We start from the raw sequence: 16,781 nt of genomic DNA, 5'->3' as shown, positions 1-16,781 counted from the left end.
AGCCACTGAGAAGAACTGGGCAGAAGAGTTTGTGGGGCACGCACAGACAAACGCACAGACAAACGCACACACAGAGCTTTGTAGAATTATAGGATGCCTAACGTTGATACGCCAGGGCTAGTTAACATCAAGTGACAGTGAACCTGAAGTGGCTTGTTCTCTGTGTCCCCAACAGGCATCAAGGTGATTGGTGGACTTCGGGAGACGACAGGAGAGGAGTTTGGGATATACATCAAACGCATTTTACCCAATGGCCTAGCTTGTGCTGATGGTAAGTGCTGCTTTACACACACACACATACATCGCAAGTTATGGACTGTCAATTCAACTCTGACAAATACAAATAAAACAAAAACAAAAAGTACAAGTATACCCCGTGGACATGACACTAGTAGATTGGTTCTCAAAGTGGGGTCTGGGGACCCCCTAGTGTAACAATCATAGATTGTAACAGACGTACAAGCTCCTAGCGCATCACTTCATGCTATGAGCTTGTAGATCTGCTATATATAACTTGTTAAGCGAGTAGTACAGTATATGACCCCGAGGTGTAAAGAGCCGGATGGCAATTCAGATCTACCATAAGTGAACAGAAAAAAACACAGACATCTGTATGTCTCTGAACACGGGTCAGAACACACAAATTCTTTGTGTTCGGGAGATTGTATGCATCAGCTTCCCTGATTGGCCAACCCACACCGTCAGCTTCACGGATTGACGTCACGTCACGTCACGTCACGTCACGTCACGTCACGTCACGTCACGTCACGTCACGTCACGTCACGTCACGTCACGTCACGTCACGTCACAGTAGATTCCGTCACGTCATTTGCGTTAAAGGTAGGGTACGTGATAATTTTGGGTAATTTATTTGTTTTTTTTGTTAAAAAGGTTAAAGTACTATATTCTGATAGTAATCATTGCTACAGTGTTTGTTCGGTCACAGGGGTCTCTCCAGCTCTTTAGTAAACAGAATATAGTAAATGTTCAGGTAGGTGACACAATTTAAGTCAATCAGGAGAGAGCGCTGAAAATGCATTTTCTGTTTAATAAAGAGCTGGAGAGACATGGGAGACTCCTTTTACTGAACAAACACTCTATAGCGAGTACTATCAGAATGTAGAGCTATTTTAACCAAAGTAAATCACTTACCCTACCTTTAAGTTTACCTCGCCAAACGGCTTCCATCCCCGGAACACAGGCAACTGTCTTACTCTTTGTATAGACCAGTGGTTCTCAAAGTGGGGTCCGGGGACCCTCAGTGGTCCATGAAGAGGCACAGGCAGACAGACACATGAAGAGATGACCATATATGGGCATAAAAGGGACACAGACATACGGGTAAAAAGAAGATGATACATCCACAAATCCCCATATATGGAGTTCCCTGATGTCCTCAATATGACGTCATAGTACTGGCGACATAAACTGGCCTGGACTCCAAATTTGGCCATGCCTGACATGTAACTCCATAAGGGATAGAAAGGGACACAGACAGACAGATACATACATTTCCATATATGGGCATATATAAGGGACACAGACAGAAAGACGGGTACAACTGGTACTCTCACAACGGGTACAACTAGGATTCCCTTGAAATACAGAATTGTCCCTTAATTTGGAAACTTAAAGACATGTCCCTTATTGATTGTAACTTTAGAAATGTGCAGATACCCTGTATACACTTATACTGTATGTTAGTGTGTTTACTGTTGAGAAAATAATGATGCATATTAAGCAAATCATCTGGGGACCCCTCCAACACAATACTAATAATAATTTGGGGACCCCCCGGCGGTCCCGTCCCCCAGTTTGGGAACCACTGGTATAGATGTATGTGTGTCCTTCAGTCAGAGAACTTGGCAGACACCAGCCACTTGGCAGGTGCATTGCTGAGGACTCAAGGACGTGTGGTGTTGAGTGTGAAGTGGAATGGTTGATGGCTTCTCCACAACGTTGCAAGCAGCACTATCCCAGGGACAAGTGATCAGTGTTGCCAGATCTTTCGAGAGAAACATGCAAACAGGTCTATGAAAGCAAGCCCAAAAGAAGTGACTGTACTGTAGGTCACATGAGCACTTTAAACCTATGTATATTATCGGCTATTTGAAAATTGCCGATTATGCATCTACTCCACCAAAATACGCAAAATATTGTGCACTGTAATTATTTGAAAACTTTAGTTACAAGTTACTTTGTAGATATAGATTATTATTATATAATAAACAGTAACCACATAAGCCCTTAAGGTGACTCTCCACCAGTTCAGACTAGTACTTCAGACTGCAACAGACTGGTATTCGGTTGGCAAAAGTTGGCATTTAGTCTGTCAGCCGACGTGCCCATTGATGTGCTAATGCATTATAACTTTCAGCCTAGCCTGCCAGCGTTGCCAGGTCTGCTTATTATAAGCGACTTTGGGCTTGTTTCCCTGCAAAGTTGCTTGTAAATAGGGATGTTCCCAGCGTTTTTTCTTCACTGATGTGCAGTGGTGTAAAGTAACTAGTACATTCACTCAAGTACTGTACTTAAGTACAATTTTGAGGTACTTTTACTTTACTGGAGTATTTCCAATTATCTATACTTTTACTCCACAACAATTATTTGACTTTTTTAGGTACTAGTTACTTTGCAGATATAAATCATTATAAAACACACATTAACCACTTTAGCCCTATTTTATACCTATAGCAGGCTATTTGAAAATAGGTGTTGCGATGCGACACGTTCTGAGCTTGCTATTTTCAAACATTTTAGTACTTTTATTTTTGGTACTTTAAGTACATTTTGATACCAATACTTTAGTACTTTTACATTTAAGTAAATGTTGAATTCCGGACTTTTACTTGTAGCAGACTCAGAGTATATCTATTGCTTACTTAAGTAAAACATTTGAGTACTTTTTCCACCACTGCTGACGTGTACACAAAAAAAATGTAAACGGTTATTCGAATAATCAAAAATAAATACATTAATGTATTTATTGAAATTAACACCCAGAAAATAGCCAAAACTGAGCACATTTCGATCTGTAAGGCCAAATCTCATTTGAAAAAAATATATTAAGAGTATATGAAAGCCAATTGAAATGTTTATACTATTGGAATATTACACATCTGCTCCCAATAAATTACATCACCACAGCGCAATTGTAGGTCAAATCAATCAATCTCTCTCTCTGGGAGCAACAACGAGAAACAGTGAATGTAGGTTTTCATAGACATGGTCGCTTGTTTCTCTCACAGAATCTGGCAACACCGAGCGCTGTTGTTGTCACACTTCTTCTCTTCTACATGGCTACTCCCAGTCGGGCCAAGACTGAACATGTTCGGTCGGCCCGGAGTCGGCCGATTAGGTTACGGCGGAGTCGGCGGACCCATTGGTGTCGGTCACGGTCTCACGGACCCCCCTAACCCAGGGGTTTTCAACTGATTTTGACCCAGGGACCACCATCCTGACTAAGAGCAACCTGGGGACCACCACTATTGTGCGTGGCGGGTCCATCATAGACCCACCCCACACAATAGTGGTGGGGGGTTCATGCACCACAGGGAGCTGGAGAAAATAGCTATAATATCAATATAATATCTAATAAAATACAGTGATTTTGTTTGAATGTGATGGAATATGATTAAGGATTACTGTGATTATGTTAAGCTCACATTTCATATCACACACACACACACACACACACACACACACACACACACACACACACACACACCATACAGTAAGAACTTATTAAAAGTTTAAGTTTTTTTTTTTAATGCATGGCCAGGGACCACCTGCAATACCTCCGCGGACCACACCGGTTGAAAACCCCTGCCCTAACCGACTGAACGACGCTTCCCAACGCTCAGGGATGAGCTGTAGAGGGTGCTCAAGGGGTCGAGCTTGTAGATCTGCTATTTTTTTTTAACGTTGACTACTTTCTTTTGAGTTATTTTACTGTGTTACTGCACTCATATTTCCATGTCAATACTTTTGTACTTTCATGAAATACAGGCCTTTTACTTGTATTTACATTGTGGTATTGATATTTTTAATTAAAGGAGCACTTCATTTTCAACTTTATCCTCATATATCTGTGTAAATGTACTTTGTTAGCTGGCACCTCTGATCATCTGACCTTTGACTTCCAACAGGGGAGCTAAAGCCAGGTGACCAGATCATGGAGGTGAATGGAGACCCTCTCTCAGGTGTGACCAACCAAAGGTAGGCTATGTTCAGCATTAATATTTTCATATAATGGGCTCTATGGACAGCAGCCATATTGGAAAGAAATTGGGCCTTCACAAGTGTTACCGATGATTCTAATTGAAGGCTGTGTTCCATTCTGGTCAAACATTTTAATTTCAAGGACCCCCATAACTCTGAGAGTGTACTGTACATTTGTACATTCTCAGAGTTACACACCCGTACGGGCTTACTTTGAGATCCACTGGTGTTGCAGAGTGTTTCCAGTGAGCCGACATGCACAATATCAGCACCCTAACTCTGTTTGACCAGAATAGAAACAGAGCCTTCATTAGTATTAGAGATGCACAATATTGAAATTTTGGCCGATATCCGATAATATGCAGGGTCAAATCGGCCGATACCGATATATTACATTATTATTATTATTATATATTTGTATATTTATATTGAGCTCGTTGCTGATTATTAATATTTTTGATTTTCAAAGCCATTAACGGTCACATTATTATTGCGTGATTATTGGTCAATATCTGTGAAATATCAGTCGATATCGGTAAAATATCGGTCAATGTCGGTGAAAAAGATATCTGAATTATTTTGACTTCGGTTCGATACCGATACTGCATTTTTTATTAAATATCGGCCGATATCGATATGCTACCGATAATATTGTGCATCACTAACTAGTATCATTGATAAAACCTGTGAAGGAAGTAAAGAAGTGGCCCAATTTCTTTCCAATATGGCTGCTGTCCAAAGAGCCTATTTCAGCATTTCAGCATTGCAGGAAGAGAAAGGCTGTAGTTTCTATTATCTTGGAATCCTCACCGATGATGTCATTGGTAGACAGGTTTCTGAACCGTCCACAGCTCACCAATGAGCTTATAATGAGCTTTACCGTACAGTTGTTGTATTGTTTATTGGATCTTGTTTAGTCGATACACTTATTTGTTTTAGCTCATGCTCATTTGATTTAGCTATTTTGTCTCATCTGTTTAAGGAAATAGGTAGCTGATATATTGCACTTTTACCTTAGCGCTAGGTATACTCTTGGTTGCTTGTTTTTGCCGAAAATGCACTAAAGACTTCTGGTGATTAGTAGTTTTCGTTCCCTACCTATGTTGAATACACTTATTGTAAGTCGCTTTGGATAAAAGCGTCTGCTAAATGACTGTAATGTTAACTGTACCACATACTGTAAATGTCCAAATCAATGTCAACGTTGTTGAGTGTAAAACTCATACCTCCAAAACTGTTCATTTTCAGGAAATTAAAAAAAAAGATGTGCTCGAGTGGATCTAATGTAGTTATTATTTAGTCACAAGCTCTTGTTAATTCTTTTCATTGGTTAAATATTTATAAAACCCAAAGACACACAACCACTTTCAACCTGGCAAACCTTTTTTGAGCACGTCACTATAAGTGCAAATGCATTCATTAAAATGTTCACAAAATGTTCACAAATAGCAAGAATACCATACTGTATCTCCAAGGTCAGAGCGTGTTGCAGAACTTGCAGTGCAACACGTTGTGAGCTTGTAGATCTGCAATTTGTTTTGCTACTTTTGCCTGACACGCCGAAGTATAGTTGAAATATGGACATACAAGGTTTCTGCCCGACAGCGAAGCTATGCTTTACAGATTTGTGTGCGTGTGTGTGTGTGCGTGTGTGTGTGTGTGTGTGTGTGTGTGTGTGTGTGTGTGTGTGTGTGTGTGTGTGTGTGTGTGTGTGTGTGTGTGTGTGTGTGTGTGTGTGTGTGTGTGTGTGTGTTACAGAGCTGTGGACATCTTGAGAGCAGCCTCGGCGACCAATCACATGCGCCTTCTGATCGCGAGAGATGAAGAAGCCAAGTAGGTCACATGTACAAACACTTCATCCATGTTACCTACATCCATACATCAATTGTACTGTGTCAGTTCTATTGATCCAAGCTGGAACACAATCGATTGATTGATCATTCAAATAAACATGCTCTAAAAGTGGTAAGGTGGCTGACCGCTAGCTTAGAACCAGTGGTGGAAAAAAGCACTAAAAGTATCAATGCTGCAATGTAGAAGTACTTTGTTACAAGCTAAAGGCTGGAGTAAAAAATGTACTTGAGTAAAAGTACAACAGTATTGGTATCAAAATGTACTTAAAGGTAGGGTAAGTGATTTGCAATTATTCAAATAATTGCAAAATGGGTCTATGTTCTGATAGTGCTCGTTACTATAGAGTGTCCTGTCCATATAAAGAGTCTCCATGTCTCTCCAGCTCTTTATAAAACAGAAAATGTATTTTGTAGTTTTTTTTTTTTTTTTTGTAGTTTCATTTCCAATTTTATCCAACCAGGACAGAGAACTCAATCAGGATATAGATTAAACAAGTGAAATTGGAAGTGATGACACTAAGAAATGAGCAGACAAAATTTTAACTGGAACACTATACAAATTAAGCTTAAAAATGGGTACTTTCTCCTGATTGGCTGAGATTTTGACACCTACCGAAAAATGTATTTTCTGTTTATTAAAGAGCTGGAGAGACAGGGAGACATCTGTTACTGAACAAACACTCTATAGCAATGATTACTATCAGAATATAATATTTTAACCTTTTAACAAAATACTTTTTGTTTTAACCAAAAAATATCACTTACCCTACCTTTAAAGTACCAACAGTAAAAGTACTAAATTTTTGGGAAATAGCAGATCTACAAGCTCACCACGTGTCGTGATGCGACGCGTGGTGAGCTTGTATATTGGCTATTTTAAAATAGCCTATGTATAACATAGGGCTAAAGTGGTTAATGTATGTTTTATAATGTAATAATTTATACCTGCAAAGTAACTAGTAACTAAAGTTTTCAAATTATTGTAGTGGAGTAAAGGTATAATATTTGCCTTCGAGATGTAGTGGAGTAGAAATAAAAGTATAGACAATTGGAAATACTCCAGTAAAGTAAAAGTACCTCAAAATTGTACTTTAAGTACAGAGCTTAAAACTTGAGGACGTACGGCACACACAGGTCGTGATTATTTAGGCAGCCGCAGAGAAAATATCTTATCTTATTGCCTATAACAGTCTAATGCTATGGTGCCTAATTGTAGTTGTGTTTTTAATGTTATATTTAAATGAAAATAATTCATCATTTAGTTATGATGATGATCCCCCCGCACTGTGGTGCCCTACGCACAGTGTGTGTGTGTGTGTGTGTGTGTGTGTGTGTGTGTGTGTGTGTGTGTGTGTGTGTGTGTGTGTGTGTGTGTGTGTGTGTGTGATGTATCAAACATTGACGACAGTGTCAGCTTCAGGGCATCAAGTGACAACTTAGTGACAGAAGTGACCGAAATGACTCTGTCCTGAGCGACCTTGGAATCTCCCTCCCTCCCTTTCCTTCTGTATTTACTTGAATTTTCTCTCTCTCCCTCTCTCTTGTCAGTCTGTTTCTCTGTCTATCTCTCTCGGAAGAGTTGACCAGGACAGCTTAAAGAATTAAGTGAGAGCACATGTCTAGTGATGAGATGAGCCTAACGCGTCCTGAGGTGTTAATCTGCCTACTGGGGGGGGGGGGGGGGTTAACACCATCTACATTTATTTTCAATTCTGTCCCCCCACCTCCTTGCCTGACTCTCTGTACTTTTCCCCCTAAAAATCCCCCCACCCTGGTGTGTTTACTTTAAACCACATTGCCTGGTAGTTCGCTGTGCATTTGCAAAAGAAGCAAGGATTCCGTTTTGAATTCTGTTTTAAGCTATCGGGCCCTATAATTGGCACTGCTATACCCGCTGCCCACTAGCCGTGAATTACTGCCTGCTGCCCGGATAAGGGAGCTGGCACTGTCCCAAAATGCTATTTTGCGGCCGCTATACCCGCTATTCATTATGCCGACTCCACTATTTGCGCCTGGAGGTGTGGTCGTGGGCGTGCTGTTGCATTGTCCCCAAAATTGCTATTTTGACCATACACGTTTAGGACAGCGCATAGCGGAATATAAAACCACCCGCTATGCCAATATGGTTTGGTAGAGCGCACGCCTGCAATGGATATCTGGAGACACAACGGCACAACATTAGAGGTCTCCCTCTCTCCTAATTCTCAACACATCTCTGTGATTCAAATGTTCCTATAATCAGCAGAGTTTCAATGGACCCTTCGTTTCAATGGACCCTTCGCTAAACCCCGCCCCAAACCGGCTTGTCCTATCCTACGTTAGCAACGGTTACTAAGCTAGGTGAGCCTGGCAAGCTTTCTCTACCAGTCGCAAAATGCCGAAGCGTTGCGTATACGGGACTTGCAACTCGGATGCAAGATATCCAGAACGTTTACAGGGAGGAGTTGTATTTTTCGCCTTTCCGAAACCAAACAAAGAACTGGAGAGATGTAAAATATGGATTAAACAGTGTGGAAGACCTCACGCACAGCTTAATCCATCAAAGATAACCAAGAACTACCATGTTTGTTCCAAGGTAAGACGCTAACGCGAAGCTCGTTTTTTACGCACGTTCAGTCGCACACACACACACACACACACACACACACACACAGCTTTTTCATGCTACATTACTGGTACAGTTAGGATTCTCAGTTGCTTGTTTTAACATTCGAGTAAGGTAGTTGTGTGTCATTTGAGGCTGAGCAAATATACCAGATAAACACTAGTAGCTTAAGTAACGTCGGTTGCTAATAAAGACACGTTCTAACACTGGCCTCTTTCTAATAGCATTTTGTGAATGGACGACCAACGCCAGAGTTTCCCAATCCTGTATCTGCTATCACCGTGTCTGACCAAGGACGGGAACATTTGGGAGGCTGCAGAAAACCTCCATTCAAAAGGTTGGTTATGCAAATCAGAACATAGTAGTTAATAAACTAACTTTGCTTTCATAGTGCTTTATTAACATGGTGTGGATATACACTTGTGAGTTGCTTTGTGTGGACGTCGATGCGTTGTATCATTACAGATCTGATGTAACAGTCACAACTTGTGACTTACATCTGATCTGTATTATGCAACGCATCGATCGACGTCGTCCACACAAAGCACTCATTCACCTCTGTTGTTGTGGTGTGTTAACTCTGCCATTGACATGAGTTAGAAAGCTTTTTAAAACAATGTAGTTCTTTTTTTGGTATAGTGCATTTTATTTGTGAAAATCAAACTCAAAGTAGCTGCCAATAAACTTGTAAAAAAAAAAACATTTGACAGGCAGAATAATTTTCTTATTTTTTTTAACATTTACAGACTTAGAAGTGCTGAACCAAGTGCTGAACCCAGTGCTGAACAACCCTCCACCTCAAACCTCACCGAAGAAAGTGCATCACAACACCATGGCACACAGGATGATGCACAAGCCTCCACCTCAAACCCCACTGAAGAATCACATCACTGTGGCAATGGTAAGTGCACATGTATACATGTTTTTTTTTTTTTACCTCTGGTGGCAGCTACTAAGAAAATAATCAAAGAAAAATGAATCTAATTTATTTTTCATGCCACCCCACTTAACAGCATCAAAATGGATGCGCTGTAGGTGGTAGTCTTCTTTACACATAATGTAAAAATCACACCATGGCATGCCTGTGAGTGCCAGCTGCCCCATTATTTGAAAGTGATATGTGTGACTCTCCCTGAGCTTGTAGCTACCATCTGCCTGCCTCTTGAGGTATACACACTGTTGGATGGTGTCTTTTGATGGGCACTTGATCTCCAAAAGTCCATAGCTTGTACTGTCACCCTCACCCCTCTCTATGACTTTCCTGTCTGGTGAAGTGCCAAGGTGTGGGGCGTGAGGATTTACCACGAAGCCACAGGGTAAAGCTCGATTGCCTGTGACCTCACAGTACTGCCTTGCTGCAGTGGACTCGAGGTCTATCCCTCTTTTCATTGCCTTGGTCTGTCTCTGCAGTGGGGTCTTGATACTGGTAGCAAGACTTTCATGGTTGGCTCTCCTGGAGCATATTCTATGAAAGGAGCTTGATGTTAGTCGGGGAGAACGTGCAAGATGCCAAAGGTCTGATGTGTTTTGTTGTCTGGTGTCACGTTCTAGAGCTATTGACTCCGACAATGTGATGCTCATGTTACTGTAACAATTTTGGTTGTTGTAATGCAGCACTGTACAGACATCCGTTGGTTGGGATGGTAATGGGAAATCGGGGAAATCGCCAGGCTGGTTTGCAGGTGGTGTTGTTGATACAGCTGTGCAGATGACAGGAAGCTGTAATAAGGAAGACAAATGAATTAAATTATTTAATGTTCTTTTTTTTGTTGTCATTTTTACTATTACAGAGGCACATCATCTCACATGCAACCATGAGGAGGAACTGAAAACTCTAAAGGACAGATTGGCACAACAGACGCAGGAGATGGTGAAGCTGAAAATGGCACTGGATGCGAAAGACGGCCAACTCCAGCTGCTTTTAGAAGAACTTCGTGCACGCACAACCAGTCCAGAGAGTTTAAATGAAAGTTCTGTCCCAGGATATTTCCACTACAACACTGGATTCACATATGATCAGTTCAACAACTTGTGTGAATTTTTCAAATTGCCAAATAATCCAGATGCCCCACAAATACAGATTCCTCTCACATACATAAAGACAGACAAGAACATCCAAGAAATGCCCTTGCGTAGTCAGTTTTTGCTCACACTAATTAAATTCAGACAAAATTTCAACCACAAAGATTTAGCATTTCGATTTCACATTCCTTTACAGAGTGTCAGCACACTGATGAACTCCTGGATAGACTACATGTATGACAGACTTGGCCAACTGGCCATTTGGCCACATAGAGATGTGATTTCACAGAACATGCCATCTAACTTTAAAGAGGACTTTCCAAACACTTTTGCAATACTGGACTGCACAGAACTAAAGATAGAGAAGCCTACTTCATTAGTCTTGCAGAGTCAGACGTATTCCACTTACAAGTCTGCCAACACACTCAAGTCTCTAGTTGCCTGTGACCCACGAGGTGCTGTTATCTTTGTGTCTGCCCTCTATACTGGATCCATCTCGGACAAAGAGATCTTTAATCAGTGTAATATCATGGAGCAACTGCAGGGTTTGATTCGGTGTGGCTACCTTAATGTAGGAGATGGTTTAATGACGGACAAGGGTTTTCTTATTGAAAAAGAAGTGGAAGATATTGGCCTGAAACTTAACATTCCACCATTTTCCAGGTCCAACCGTCAGATGCCACATGCAGATGTTGAGATGACCAAAAAAATTGCTAAGCACAGAGTTCATGTGGAAAGAGCCATTGGCAAAATTAAAAACTTTAAGATTATTTCTGGTAAGATCCCAAATACTCGTTTAGGTAATATTAATCAAATATGGTATGTGGTTAGCATGCTGTCCAACTTCCAACCACACATCATCAAAGACGAGTGATCTAACTCCTTGACATTGAAAATGTTTTGCTTTTCCTCAATGTGATTCCGAAGGTTTCTTTCTTTTTTTTTTATTGTTGGAATAAAGGGTTGATGGTACAATCTTTACTATGAGAGATTACTTGTACTTCTAAGTGGAATGAAATTTGTATTAAAACAATACTCTCAGTTCAGCCAAGTGCTTTTCATTTACCTGATGGCTCAAACCACTTCCAAGGGGGTATTTGCTTCCTCCTACAGCTACATCGACAGGGGGTCTGTTGGCCAAATAGCTGATGGGTGTTCCTGTCTGTCGCTGCAGCAGGCTCAAGTCCTCCTCTGTTATAGAGTTGCTCCTCATCCTAGCAAAACAAAAAAAAGAGTGTACTGCTATGAATGATCCCATTATTCCCATATGAACTTGGTTATTAACAAATATCTTTATGCTACTGTATGTGTGGACCTCATAAAGATGAGCTGATGATATGCATCAGCCAATGGTTTCTTAAGAAATAAACTTAAATCAAACGTAATCCTTAATGAGGCGTGGCCGCATATTGTGAGTTAACCTTGTTTGTAAATAATGTACTGTAATAATAATTTAATAATAAGTCTGAATACCCCTGCCCCCCGTTCATCTTGAATTTACCTTTTCCCAGTGTAGTGACAGTCAACAGGTCTCCGTTTGCGGTCTTTCTTGGCTTTTGCGACCACGACGGACGATATGGGCACGGGGTTTATTTTGGGTCCTCTGGGTTTGTGCCATTGTTGTGGCAAACTAGTGCATGATCTTATAGGGCTTTCTAGTTGTGCTTTCATGACATCCAGTGTATGAATCAAACCCACGATGTGGGAACAATATCCAGGTGCGCTATAAAAAACACATGGAAAACAGGATGATTTATGGGCTAAAACACATAAGATACCGAAAACTATGGGAAGTCATGACTGAACCTTAGCTTAAAATAAAACAATATATTTACTTACCCTGCAATGCAAGAACATTGTTGATCCTTTATATGTTTGTCCACAACATGAATGGACAAGACGTGAGGTGGCTGACTTTTACATTGTGAACGGTGCGCCTTCGCCTCGATTTGAATGTCATGTTCATTCATTAGACTTCGGCGACACATTATATTGTGGATATATTTTTCGAACGCATATTGCAGTCCCTTCTGCCTGGTTCTCTCTGAAATTTCCACACCACTACTCCAGAAATTTGACATGACCTCCTTGGGAATGTCTTTCACTGAAATAGTCGCAAACTCCATGATGACATGCAGAACAGATGAACCAAGACGCGAAAGCTTGCCAGGCTCACCTAGCTTAGTAACCGTTGCTAACGTAGGATAGGACAAGCCGGTTTGGGGCGGGGTTTAGCGAAGGGTCCATTGTGTTTATATAAGATGATAGTCTATTCAAAGAAGACAATTTGTGTATCGTGCAATGCAATGCTCTCCAAATTACACACTTCAGTTTTATTCATCGATTACGCAGGAAATAATGAACTGATTACACAAGTCACATGTCTATCAAATGTGGTTTTATTGAAAGGCAATCAAAGGCTATAAAGTGAGCACATATGTGTCCAATGTCCAAAAGAGGAGAACGTAAGATTGCATTGGGGATAATGGCTTGCGAAGTCTTCTCTTAAAGGTAATGGCATCTGGCACAGTGATTGGTTTTATTATTGTAATGCCCAAACCAGGTAGTGCAGGTGTTTTGCGGGTAAGGCAGGTGTCCCAAAACAGCAACTTTTGCACGGGAACGCCCCTTGCGCACTCCTAAATCCTCAAATAGTGGGTTTAGCCAGTATGGGCGATTATAGGACCCATCGTGTAGCACACATTATTGATCTGTTAGGTAGGTTACTCAAGAGGTTAGAGTGAGCGACCTCATGTACTCCATATTCGGACATAACGGTCGACCTGGAACTCCACTCTCAACTCAAAGTTTTTCTGGCCAAGGACCCCTTAGCTGAGAGAGAGATGAAGCAGAGACCCCTACTACATTGGATTCATGTTACATGTGTGTTTTCAGACATTTAACCACTTTAACCCTGAATATTTGTAAACTTGACCTTTGGCTCTTTACTTGGTCTGCTCTTCTCCCCCCGTACACCAAATCTGCAAGCTCACTGTTAGCTTAGATTGTCTATTTTCGGCTAATGTTCCCCTCAGAATACGAATGCTATAAAATAATAAAGTCCCTATCACACAAAGATTTGGCGGCCCCCCTGCAGTATCTCTGAGGAGCCCTCTCGGGGTCCCGGACCCCCTGTTGAAGACCCCTGATAGAGCATAACAGTGTCGCCGAGTCCGTAAACAAATTTCCTATCCATTGAAATCACACACGTTTCAGAAAGTAAGTCTGTATACTAAGGGTTTTAAGACCAACCAGGCACCTGGTTGGCCATAAAACATCTTGATCGCGCCAGAAAACTTGCTCCTTTTTCAATCTGACTGGTTTTCCCATCATACTGTAACATAGATCACTCCTGGTCAAATATTACTCCACTACGAGTGAAAGTAGATCAGTCAAATTTGTACTTGAGTTGAAGCACTGGAGTACAGTTTGCTTTACTTAAGTATTCAAAAATGCATCCTTTTAAACTACTTGAGTATTCAAAGTACATTTTCGACAAAAGATTTTCCAGACATTTCCAGACAGTGAAAATAGCAGATCTACAAGCTCACAACACGTCTCCTCGTTGATGTGATGCATTGTAGGCTTGTAGATCTGCTATTCTCACTGTATTTGAAATAGGGCTTAAGTGGTTAATTCAAAATGTACTTTTCCCCCCCTTCCTATGGAGTGCCGTGGAGTCAAAAGCATTTTTTTTCCTGTTGAAATATAGTGCAGTCAAAGTCAAAGTTTCCAAAAATACAAATACTCAAGTGTAAGGTACAGATACAGATTATTTTTTTACTTAAGTACAATACACAGGTAAATGTACTTAGTTACTGGTGGTAGGCTACAGTGCAGCGTGAGTCATCTCTGCAGTGTGAGTTATGTGATATTGCAGCAGTTACAGCTCCCATCCAGCGTTGCCACATTTTGCGAGAGAAACAAGCGGACAGTTCTACAAAAACAAGACCTAAAGACCACACAGCTATTTGAAAATAGCATATCTACAAGCATTGTGATGTGTCGTGCAGCTTGTCTATCTCAAAAATACATTTTGAAAGAAATATGAAACACATTTCTATGGGGGGACAAATATATATACATTTTGGGGGTCCTTGACATGAAAATGTTTGACTTAAACAACATTGAGGAAACAAGCCCAAATAAGCAACTACACTTTAGAAAGAAGCCCCAAAAGCCACAACTATATATTTACAAGCGACTTACAAGCCCAAGTAGAATAATAGAATGATTTTAACGGTGTCAATAAAAGCAAACAGTGCAAGCAAAGTACCGTGCCTTGTGCTTTTACTTGACTTGAGTATGTCCATAGGCGTCGCTGGCGGGCTTTCTTACAAATGTGTTATACTTTTTTCCTCCACTACAAATATTTGAAAGCTTTAGTTGCTAGTTACTCATCCAGATTTAGATTACTATTAGAAAACTCACAGATCTGCTATTTTCTGCAAAAGCTTTACCCACAATACGGATGCTTGGGTTTAAGTGGTTAACCCTAATGCAGGGTCTGCCAATTGTCTAAGTAATCCTGGGCGCTACACTCCCTCTGCCAGCCGAGGGAGAGCCTAGAGCCGAGCTCATGCCTCCTTCAATGCATGAGATCTAACAAGCCTTCTTATCACCTGACAGGGGGGAGTTTCCCCAGTTGGACGTAGCATGTGGAAGGAACACGTTATTCCAACCAGTTCCTTTCCCCTCCATCAGGCGACCCGGCTGACCAGGGGGAGGCAGTATAGAGACCAGGATTACTGCATGTTTTTGTGAGGGTACATACCTTTAGGAGACACGGGGAGAACTCCACATAATGCAAGGTTTCTCAAAGTGGGTGCCGCGGCACCCCAGGGTGCCATGATGCCATTCCAGGGGTGCCGCAGACTAATTGGATAATATTTGGAATTGACCAATATCACTTATACAATTGTTTCATACCAAGTTATGTGTCAAGCACAGTGTTATTTTTTAACCAGGCCTTACCGAAACAGAAATCATCTAAGGTTTTCCTTGCAACATAGCTTGGAGAAGAAAACAATAAGAATTTCCTCACAAAACTGATGCTGGGGTTTAACGCATTGAGACTGGGAACGCATCTGTGTGTCATTTTTAGATTTATTTGGGCTATTCAAAAATAGCAGATATACAAGCTCATAGTGCGGCACCGAATGCAGCGTTACGAGCTTGTAGATCTGTTATTTTTTTAAATAGATATCGTGAAATTGTGTCAAATCTTATATTTTTTTAAAGCAAACATTTTTAACTCAAATCTTTGCTTTTGGGGGTCCCTGGAACAAAACACTTTGAGATAGCAGGTCCGCAGCCAAATACATACGTTTTTCAAAAAACTGTAGGCTTTAGAAGACATTTGTAGAATCCCCAGAAGCAATAAGATTTAGAAATGTTTGCTTTAAAAAAATATAAGATTTGACACAATTTCACGATATATTTTTCAAAAAATAACAGATCTACAAGCTCGTAACAAAGATTAGTTCGCTTTAAAAAGTATATATATTAAGATTTGCACAAATTGCCAAGATTTTTCAAAAATAGCAGATCTAGAAGCGCGTAGTACTTGTAGATCTATGAGCTTGTAGATCTGCTATTTTTGAATAGCCAAAGACATCTAAAAATGACACACAGACACGTTCCCGGTTTTAATGGGTTAAAGTGGTTAAAGCAACCTTTTATTCATGAAAATAAGTTCTGGATATGCAACTGCTAATGACCAGCAGCCACAAAGTCTTGGTGAACAGGGTACAGTTCCAATTTGCATGTTCTTACATAGAAAAGTTGCTGAACAGTCATAATATCCATGTGTAATTGGCTTCAGTGGTAGAAGAAGTAGCCTAGTGTCAGGCAAACGTAGTGGAAAAAAGCCAATTTGTTGTGAGCTTGTAGATTCACTATTTTCACTGTTTTTGGAACAGTTTGAAAGTGGTTAAGTGTGTGTGTGTGTGTGTGTGTGTGTGTGTGTGTGTGTGTGTGTGTGTGTGTTTTGGACATACAAGGTGTCCACCCGACAGCGGGCGATATACATTTTATTGTCTTAGTAAAAAAATAATAACAGAAAGGAGAAAGTAAAGAGA

At 40.7% G+C, this 16,781-nt stretch overlaps 1 protein-coding gene across 1 annotated transcript in view; it reads left to right on the top strand.

Moving 5' to 3' along the window:
• The window catches only part of LOC308099698 (syntaxin-binding protein 4), a gene marked incomplete at its 5' end in the record, with an annotated part of 329,176 nt that overhangs the window by 235,415 nt on the left and 76,980 nt on the right, over nt 1–16,781 (top strand). Inside the window, 3 exons of the mRNA XM_080448431.1 lie at nt 176–271; nt 4,149–4,218; nt 5,980–6,054. Of these exons, the coding sequence (XP_080304557.1) occupies nt 176–271; nt 4,149–4,218; nt 5,980–6,054 (241 nt within the window). The remainder of the gene's footprint in view (nt 1–175; nt 272–4,148; nt 4,219–5,979; nt 6,055–16,781) is intronic.

The sequence above is a fragment of the Gymnoscopelus braueri genome, assembly GCF_963280865.1.
Source record: "Gymnoscopelus braueri genome assembly, chromosome: 13".
Taxonomy (NCBI): Eukaryota; Metazoa; Chordata; class Actinopteri; order Myctophiformes; family Myctophidae; genus Gymnoscopelus; species Gymnoscopelus braueri.
This window is presented reverse-complemented; position numbering and strand designations above follow the sequence as displayed.